Below are 10,105 nucleotides of genomic sequence, written 5' to 3'. Positions count from 1 at the left end.
TCAGAGAACTGACACAGTGGAAGAGAACAATGTGCAGAGACATTGTACTATCATTTCACAATTAACACATGCAGCCAGGTCCATCCCACTCAAATCATTCTCCATCCTTCTGCTATCCACTGCTTACCCTCTTACATCCTCACTCACTGCTGAGGACTTCATAACCTACTTTCAATGACCTACGGATGTTGACAACTTTCTCAATCACAAGGTCATTTTCTGTTGAAGGAATTCACTCATATATGAAAAACTTACCCTCGTGTAGCTCTAAACCTGTATTACTGTTTTTCATGAAAAATTTGGAAGAATGTCCAGGTCATTTTATGCATGCAATTACAAGTAATGGAGTCTAGAGCATTCAAGGATAAAACTTCAAAAGATACAAAAGCACCCTAAGGTGATTCACAGAAAAGTGATTCATATCTGGGTTTTGAGTACTATTTTCCAAGTCTTTAAAGTCCTATGATAACTCTGTGTGACGAACAAAACAAAATTTAAGTTATTCGCTAAAATTGCGACATTTACTCTAGCTCTCATTGGCACATTCATAGAAGAATTTGTGATAATCAGTCTGTAAATGAATCTAAATGAATAGTTCTGTTGAGTCAGAACTTTTCAATGATTCGCTTGATCTGGTTCACAAAACTGATTTGAACTGATTAATTTACAAATCAGACAGCTCCAGTTCACTCTGATCCAATTGAAATTGCATGAAAAAAAGACATTCCACATTCCTTTTCATTTCCATGAAGGACAGTCACAAGGGTTTGGAACAGCATGAGGGGATACAAGGTAATGACCTTTTTTTATTATTATTATTATTTCTTCACTTACCATGGACTCTATCTTGTGCAGTATTAAAATCCACCATTTAGATCTCACTGAAGGCGGAAATGATCAGACAAACTGCAGTGCATGCTATATTACATCATGTCAAACATCCTTACCAAAGATATTTTGCTTGACTCTTACAAGGCTTAAAATCAGATATTGGCCCTTTATTGTGACTCCTAGTGGAGCTGTATCATCCTTGCTCTCCTTCTAATCTAGTTTGCTTCTCCTTGATCTGTCTGTGCCCTTGGTCTCTGAAGTTACAAACACTGACAAGATTTTGTCTGCGTTTCTGACATCTCAGCCCTAGATTAGACCCCAAGGTCATCCTCATCTCATCTTCCAGCAAAGTTCTTCCTTCACTGGAAGTCTCTGTTGCAGTTAAAGGTGACACAGCCATTGTCTGCTGGTGCATAAAAAGCTTGGCAGTTGTCCATTGATCACTTTGCAGCAACTGCCCAGACCTGCTGTTTCATGCTCTATTTCAGAGTGTAAATCCATCCTTCCTGCAATCCTCTAGGCTAGACTAATGCTGGTTTGCTTGCATCTGCCATACCTCTCGAGTGAAACTAAACTATACCAATTTCATTATATCCACAGAAAAAAATATGGAATTTGCTAGTAATTTAGAAGAGTAAATTAGGAATTTGCTATAGTCATTATAGTTATAGCCTCATCTCTCTCATATCTCATTACTGACAACAATAAGCCCATGAGAGAAGCTGACTGAGAAGACATCTGTTAAATTGGCAGAGGCATTACTCCCATTTTTTACAAACGCAACACAGTAACCAACTCATTTGTCTCTAGTCTGTTGAAAGCTGTGCTTGAATAAATATGACATCAATTGATCCTGTCTGGTTAGTTTGTCGGACAAAATGGCGGTTTCGGCATTATGATTACTCAGATCGCCTCTCAGTCAAACTCCCGGCAAAGGGTGAATTTGATGTTTACAATGTCCTAAATTTGCTCTCTCTCAAAATGAAACTGGAATGATGCTTTTCTTTCAAAGCTTTGAGGATTCCTAAAAAGGGGACACATTTCTCATGGTCTGACTATTTTTTTTTTTTAAATGAGCCCAGGTTACATTGCACATGATTTGCTGTGGAGTTCAGCTGTTGTGATGGATAATGCTATGGCAGAGAGGGGAAGTACCTGGAGATGCCATGCTCCCACGAGAGGCTGATCTTGGTTGTCGTAGCAATGATGGCTGCTATGGAGACAGAGGGAAGTTTTTACTGATTAAAGGGTTCTTACTGCAGAATATCAAAGACCACAGACTGAATTACTAAGTATATCCAATAGTGAAAAGTTCAGTATGCTTGCTCAATAGAGGCAATTTAACTCTACTAATGAGCAATTTTCCACATTAAGAGTTGAGATTAGAGATCTTCAGGTAAAGGTCTCCAAGCACCAGCAGGAATGGTAGAATTCTGATCTGACAACATGGAGTTATAAGACAGTAAGTGGCTGGTCAGTTTGCATGTGTGTCTGCATATTAACAGAGCACAGGTTCACATGGCCTAATTGGGGTGTATGTGTGTATGTGAATGCATGGATGTATCAGCTGTCAGATCAGAGAGCATCTTACTAAATAGTGAATCAGAATGGTTGTGATAGTCTCTTGTGTCAGAAATAGCTGAGATTATTAATAAGCTCTGTCCCTTGTTCACCTTCCCAATTCTCTCTCAACCTGTCTGATTTTCATTCACACTTCTTCACTGATAACAACCTCTGTCTTGGTCTTTCTAAAGGTGCCTTTAACCTCTCCCTTTATGACAGTGTCATTTTTCTCCTCTGTCCTTAGAGAATTTGTTGAGCCCTGGGGCAGAATGACCTTTAGTCAAGAGTGAGACCACACCAGGATTCAACATAATTGACATTCCTACAGCAGCTTTAGAAAATTAGCTTTAAACCCGGAATTAACTGAATCAAAATAACGACTTCAGCTTCTCATTATGGCTGATCTGATGAGAGGTTCTCTTACCGTTTGAGCTGCTCCTTCCTGAACCACAATTTCCTCTAAAATACAAAATTGTATTAATTATAGTCATCAAGCTGCATGCAACATTACCAGGGCTCTCAAAGTCAATGGAGTGTAATGAGAGAAAGATACGAGACATTAATATTTTATATACTATATATATATAAATGCTGTATAGTATAAATAACACACACATATAGAAAGCATTTAAAATAAAGTTATATATGTTATATAAATATTATATAACATATTTTACAATATTACCTATGTGTATTTTTCATCAAATAAATGAAGCCTTGCTATAAGAGACTAATATATATATTATTATTATTATTTTTATTTTGGCTCCTGCGATGGGTAGGGGGGCGTCCCATCCCTGTGCGTTGAGCCGACCAGATGAACCAGTTGTTTCCAGTGCTGACGGTCTTGTGCCAGCTGCTCTGCATCCTCCATAGCAACTCCATGTTGTTGGAGGTCGCCCGCAAGGACGTCAAGCCATCGGGTGCGGGGTCTACCTCGTGGTCGTCTCCAGCCTGCAGCCTTCGGATCAAACTGGAGAATGGCTCTTGTCGGATGGTCAGGAGGATGGCGGAGGACATGGCCAAACCAGCGGGTGCGACGTTGCGCAGCCAGGCAGGATGCTCTGGGCTGGCATGTGCGGGCTCTAAGCACTTGATTGGAAACCTGCTGGGGCCACCTGATGTTCTCGATGGTTCTGAGAGCCCTGCTATCAAAGCCATCTAATCTTGCAGCCAGTGTCTTATTTAAGGGCCAAGTCTCCGAGCCATAAAGCAGGATGGAGAGTACTGCTGAGTTGTAAATCTGGATCTTCGTCTTGCGTGAGATGGTCTGGTGCCGCCAGAGTGGTTTCCAGAGAGACTGCAGGGCTGATGCAGCCAGGGCTCTTCTGCGGGTAATTTCTGGTTTTAGGTCCCCGTTGTCTGTCACTATGGATCCCAAATACACAAAGTACTTGACAGGCTCTACAATGTTATTGCCAAGCCGCAGGGAAGGTGGATGCGGTCCATCACCGACATACATGAACTTGGTTTTCGTCCAGCTCACCTGGAGGCCAAGCTTCTCAGCCTCTTCACTGTATATGCCCAGAGCGTCTCTCAGCTGGCTGTAGGACGTGCTGAGCAGGATGGTGTCGTCAGCGTACTCCAAGTCAGTCAGGTGGTAACTGCCGAAGTTCACTCCGGGGACCCGCTCACAAACCCTGGACATCAGATGGTCAATGATGCAGTTGAAGAGGTCAGGAGCAGCCACGCAGCCCTGGCGAACGCCACTGGAGATGGAAAACCAGTCTGAGTCTCTGCCGTTGATACGGACACAGCTCTGAGCGTTGCTATAAAGCAACTTAAACAGGGCAACGATCTTGGGTGGTGCTCCAAGGGCATGTAGGATACTCCACAGTGAAGTATGGCAGACGGTGTCAAAGGCAGCCTTAAGATCTATGAACCCGATATAAAGATGGCGATCGGAATTCATAGGTCTTCTCTATCAGCAAGCGAACGGCGGAGATTTGGTCTGTTGTGGAGCGATTAGGCATGAAGCCAGCCTGCTGGGGACGGCGGCTGCTTCTGATGGCTGGGAGAGCACGGCTGAGCAAGATCCTGGTAAAGAGCTTGCCGGGGATGGAGAGAAGGGTAATGCCTCTGTGGTTGCCGCAGACTAGCCTGTCACCCTTACGTTTCCAGAAGGGCAAGATGACTCCTCTGGTCCAGTCGCTGGGAATCCTCTCTGTCTCCCACACCTCATTGAATATGTGGGTAAGCCACTCGACGATGCTTTCACCGCCTGATTTTAGCATCTCAGCGGTTATTGCACAGATGCCGGGGGCTTTCCTGTTGTTAAGTTTTTCCAGAGCGGCTCTGACTTCCTCAGGTGTGACAGGGTCTGTACTGCAGACAACACTAGGGGCTGCAGCGTTAGCGGCCGATGAGATGGCGGGATCAGCCGGGGAGGTACCGTGCTGCAGAAGGAGGCTGAAGTGCTCTTTCCAGCGTTCGAGGCAGTTTGCTTCTGTTGCTATAAGGTTGCCATCAGAATCTTTCACCAGGGCTGTCTTGATGCGTGGGCCATTACGGGCTTGGCGCAGCAGACTGAAGACACGGCTCATGTTGTTGTTATTGGCCGCGGACTCTAGGTGTTTAGCTTCTGCTTGCCAGAACTTCTCCCTATCCTCAGCTATAGCCACATTGCGCTGGCGGTTCAGTCGCTGATACTCCGTCAGGTCACCTCGGAGCCGGGCCTCCCTCCGCTGGTCAATGATGTTGAGTGTCCTCTCCGATATCCAAGGCTTATTCGGGGAAGGTCGAAAGCATCCAAAGACATTGTGAGCTGACTGGATGACACTTTCCTTGAAGGTCTTCCAGTCCTTCACCTTGTCGGTAGCCAGGTTATCAAAGGTGCGGCGGATGGCGCAACTGAAATATGTGGCGATGTTTGGATCACTGAGTAAGGAGGAGTCCAGGCGAGGCTTAGTCTTGGTGTGCTGGTTGGCTCGCAGCTTTAACTTAAGCTGGGCCACCAGCAGGCGATGGTCTGTGTTGCCAAGCTCTGCTCCTCGGTACACACGGCAGTTAGTGACAAACGGCTTCCAGCGTCGTGAAATGAGGATGTGGTCCAGCGCTTTCCTGGTTCTGCCATCTGGGCTGTACCATGTCCAGTGATGGATAAGCTTCCGAGGAAACCAGGTATCAGCAACACAGAGGTTGTTGTGGTGGCAGAAAAGGAGAAGGCGGTTACCGTTGTCGTTTGTGGACCTGTCAGCAAAGGTTGTGCCGACAGGTGAGCCTGTGGACCGATCACTGCTGGACAGAGTGGCGTTGGCATCAGTGAGGATGATGGTGATGTCGTGTGGTGAGGCTTGGCCAACAGCCTGATGGAGTTGGTCAAAGAAGACATCCTTCGCATCCTCATCAGCGACATCGGTGGGGGCATAAGCAACGATTACTGTCATCTTGCCGTGTTGGTGAAGAAAGCGGGCCGACAGCAATCTGTCGCTCAGGGGTGTCCAGCTGATGAGGGACTTGCGGAGGGCCTTTGGGATGGCAAGTGCCACACCATAAAGGCCTGTCCGTCTTTCGGGGCCACTCCAGAAGTAGCAATGGTCGCCTGCTGTTATTTCGCCATTGCCGTGCCATCGGACTTCACAGAGCCCTGCCAAAGAGATGTTATAGCGGCAGAGCTCTCGGGACAGCAGGGTGGCAGCTCCGGGGCGAAGAAGTGTCTGGACATTCCATGTGGCGACTCGGATCCTGCGACGAAGGTTGATCCGTACTCGTTGGTCGGGGGCAGGCTGGGGTCCGTTACCGTGTTGGGAAGTCCGGCTTCTTTCTCTGATCGGTTTCGTAACAAAAGAGTTTCTCCTGGGTGGGTTGTTAGCCCTCCGCAGGATAGTCGGTTGGTGGGGCTGCCACCTCACAGCGTACCGACATGCTGGGGTCTTTGTTTGTCTGGAACCTACCCTGGAGACCGGCCCGCCTAGGGTGACCCTACCAGGAGCGAGCTCCCGACGGTATCGCTCTCCAGGGTCACTGGAACGCGCAAGCCCCCTCGCCACATCAAGGCCAGACCCGAGAGAGGGAATATATATATATATACACACACACACACACTTTTTTAGCAAACCTTCAGTCTGTAGTGGAGACACAATATCGAATGCAGAGTCTTCTGTCTCTTCATCAACGTCTGAATTGGTCTTGTCCTGAAAAAAAGATTCAATCAGTCAACTTTGTAAATATTATATGCATATTATAATCAAAATAAATGCTGCTGTAAATATTGGTTAAACATCACAAGCTATAAAAAAAAAAGTATTGAATAAGATTTTAATTCATATCCCTTTATGATCTCAGACTGAGTTTGGATTTAGAGCAGGATTTGGATAAATCAGCAGCGCCACCTCGTGGTGAATTTTAGTAAATTAATCAAATGAATAACAGGAGAAAGCAATCCATATAGACCCAAACAAACAAACAGACACATGACTGTACCTTCCTGTGTTTTATTGGCACGGCGTAAACAACATTTATGTCATCAGCTCTGCTCTGCCTCTCAAGGGACTGATACACATGATCTTCATCACTCTCTAGTCCCTCCACCTCATCACTGTCATCACCTTCATCATCATCAGCATGTCTTAGGGAGGGCACAGGGGGTCTTTCTGTCATTGAATCTGGCCATCTGTCCCTAAAGTGAGAGAGTAAATTCATTAATTTAATGTGTCTTGCTCAAGTAATCAAAATCCACATATTTAAATTGCATAAAATGTGTTGACAAGCTATTGCTGCTTAAACCACTATCTGTAACACATCCTCTCAAAAGAGTGCAATCAGACCAAAGACTAAATTTGTAAGTAAACTACTTTCCCCCCTGCTGAACCAATAATGTCTATTTCAATGTGGCCTGCTGTGTTACCCTGATAAGAAGACATTCTGTTGTATTATTGACGATGATTGTGCTTTCAGACTAATTTAAAGGATTAGTTCCCCAAAAATGAAACTCGTCCCCATGTCGTTCCACACTGTGAAATTCTTTCTTCCGTTGAAACAAAAAAGGACAAATTACAGAAATCTATACTAGTCGCTTTCAAACCTCAAAATGATGATAAAGTGTCATAAAAGTGGTCCACATGACTTGTGCACTATATTTCATAGCTTTATGTGATAGGCAGAACGAAATTTAACTGACCAATTCATTGTAAACATCTGTCTATTCCTCTCAAAAACTGATGAATATGCCAAGATGGGAATAACAAAGAATAACAACTTAAATATTAGTCTTTTCTTCACAAAAACGGCTTCAGAAGACTTGGAATATATATAATAAGTCATTGCTTGTAACATGTTTATGTTGATTTTTTTATGGAATATTATTTATTATAATTATTTATCCATGCACATCATATTTTTTCATTCATGTGCCCTCATATTCTTTAATCAAAATAACTTCCTCACCCTCATGCAGCGCCATCTCTTCTCTGATGACATTTTTACTGGCTCGAGTGCGGGACAACCTGTCACTCACAGCAATAGCAAACCACAACCATCCAACCAATTCCTGTTAGTCAAATTCAAGTTTTGTCCTATGTTTCTTCTTGTTTGAGAAGCCGTTTCACTCGGACATATGTAATGACACAATAGTGAAGAAAAGACTATCGCATAAGACTAGTCTTACCAGTTAGACTTTTTTTTTCTTTAAGACTGTTCATAACAAATCAGTTACATAAAACATAGATTGGCCTGATTTGATACCAAAAAGGACTGAATGCCCCTTGACTAACTGCTAGCGGGTCATACTAGATCTTAAATAACTGTCTTCTTAACATAATGACTTTGTTGATGCAACTGATCCCAGGATGATATTAAAAAAAAAAAAATAAAAAAAAAAAGATCCCAGGGAAGAAAGTAAGACATATTTAGAATGACTTGAGAGTCAGTAAAAATGTACGAAATTTTCATTTTTAAGTGAACTATTCCTCTAAGACTAGTAAAGAGGGCAGGTTTATTAAGGTCAAGGTTTCCCAAACTGGAGTTCATGAAGAAACTGCAGGGGTTTCTTGAACTTTGAATTAAAGCAAATTAAAATATAACACTCAATAAAAAATATGAAATATTTTGTTTACCTGCATGTCATGTGATCGTTTGTTGTTAAATTAATGGAAATATTAACTTAAAATCTCCTGCTGACAAAAAATAAATAAAATTTTTAGGAATCCCTGATTTGGGTCAATGAAACGATGTACTATATTACCTGGTATAAAGTGCTGTGGCAGCGTAGGGCTCAAAGCCAGTTTGGCTGTCTGCAAGTGAACAATCACTCTCAGAGTAAGATCTGTGGCGTGGAGGAGGAATGGCAACAGTACGGCCTGTCAAGGAGGAAGACAATATGGCAGCTGCCAAGGCAGACCTGAGACAGATATCAGAGAGATTACAAAGTTTACAGATAAAAAGCATGTAAAGATATTGGAAAAATAAATCTGAAACCGGAATGTTCGATGAAAAACATTATGGCTAATGATTAGTGAATTAAGGGATGCATTGAGAGCTGTGTAAAATGATGGAGGGGAACTAAAGTGCTCTGAATGGATTGGGATATGGTATGTGGGTATACCTGGGTCTCTCTGGAGAGGGGTTGGGGCTTCGTGGGGGAGGAGTGCGGGGAACAGCAGGTCTGGGGGCAATGGTGGCAGCAGGGATCAAGCCATGAGCTATATTCCGCTAAACAACCACAACCGCAAACAAGATCACACATTTTACTACATCACAGGATACACGTGTTAAGGTAATCCAGTACCATTGGTAAGTAAGTAAATACTGAGTAAGTAAATACTGAGTTGAGTTCAGAATTAATTAGTCTTTTTAAAGGTTGCTTAGTACCACGGACGTAGCCACAAAGTGTAACTTTAGCTTATATTACAGTTATATTTAAGCAATAGAAGACTTACAAATTCTCTCTTCTCTTTTCTCCTGAAGCTGAAGTTGAATTTGGATGACATAACGTTAGTCCTCAACAAACTTCCTCGCTTCGGTGAGAGATGTGACATTAAGATTTATGAAAACCGCGGTCAGGACTGATCTTTCCAGAGCTATCGGTGTGGCAAAACTATGTTTATAGCTCATAACCGACAGATTTTTATTTTATTTTTTATAAACAACGATTATTTTCATCGAAATCTGAATAGATTCAACTCAACTTCACGTAACTAGACGCTTTCCATAAAAAACCTCGAAATATAACAACTCCTCCTATTGGTTTGCGTGTGCTCGCTTAACCAATCAGCGTTGTTTTTTAATCCTCTTAGCAACGGCGTCGTGCCACGTGTGAGTGCGGCAGTTCTCCAGCAGAGGGAAGTCTCGACCACAACTGTGAAGTCTGCACGGGGGAAAAGTGTTTGAGGAAAAATAATAAAGGTTGATGAGTTATTATTGACTTTTCTGTTGTCTATGGATCATTTGTAAAGTTTGAAATGTATAATGTATTAAATATCGTTTTGGCTTTCAACCAGGCTTTGTGACCTCAGAATCTCCAAATAACAGAATTAAAGTCTATTTGAAAATATGGAGAACTATATAAAGACTTAATGATCTTTCACCTTCTTGTTGTGCAGCTCAAGTCCATGGATCAAATTTGACCCCAAATTAGTTGACAATTTCTAAATTTGAACCCCACACATACTTTTCGCTATGAGGGTGCAATGGAGTTAAAGGCCATAGTTAAATGTCATTTTAACCAAAAACACTAAAGGCGACAAAACCACCAAACACTTTCCTAAACATGTAT

The 10,105-nt window shown here is 42.9% G+C and overlaps 1 protein-coding gene across 1 annotated transcript in view; it reads right to left on the bottom strand.

Annotated features, from left to right (window-relative positions):
* The window catches only part of cep89 (centrosomal protein 89), a 108,436-nt gene extending 98,894 nt beyond the window's left edge, over positions 1-9,542 (bottom strand). Inside the window, exons 1-8 of the mRNA XM_079865813.1 lie at positions 9,270-9,542; positions 8,936-9,042; positions 8,576-8,731; positions 6,817-7,012; positions 6,452-6,527; positions 2,819-2,853; positions 1,987-2,044; positions 1,802-1,855 (exon numbers count right to left, since the gene is read on the bottom strand). Of these exons, the coding sequence (XP_079721939.1) occupies positions 1,802-1,855; positions 1,987-2,044; positions 2,819-2,853; positions 6,452-6,527; positions 6,817-7,012; positions 8,576-8,731; positions 8,936-9,042; positions 9,270-9,368 (781 nt within the window). The 5' untranslated portion in view covers positions 9,369-9,542. The remainder of the gene's footprint in view (positions 1-1,801; positions 1,856-1,986; positions 2,045-2,818; positions 2,854-6,451; positions 6,528-6,816; positions 7,013-8,575; positions 8,732-8,935; positions 9,043-9,269) is intronic.
* Positions 9,543-10,105: the final 563 nt, after the last annotated feature.

The sequence above is a fragment of the Squalius cephalus genome (assembly GCF_949319135.1).
Source record: "Squalius cephalus genome assembly, chromosome: 3".
In the NCBI taxonomy this organism is placed as follows: Eukaryota; Metazoa; Chordata; class Actinopteri; order Cypriniformes; family Leuciscidae; genus Squalius; species Squalius cephalus.
The sequence above is the reverse complement of the archived record's forward strand: the minus strand, read 5'-3'. Positions and strand labels throughout refer to the sequence as shown.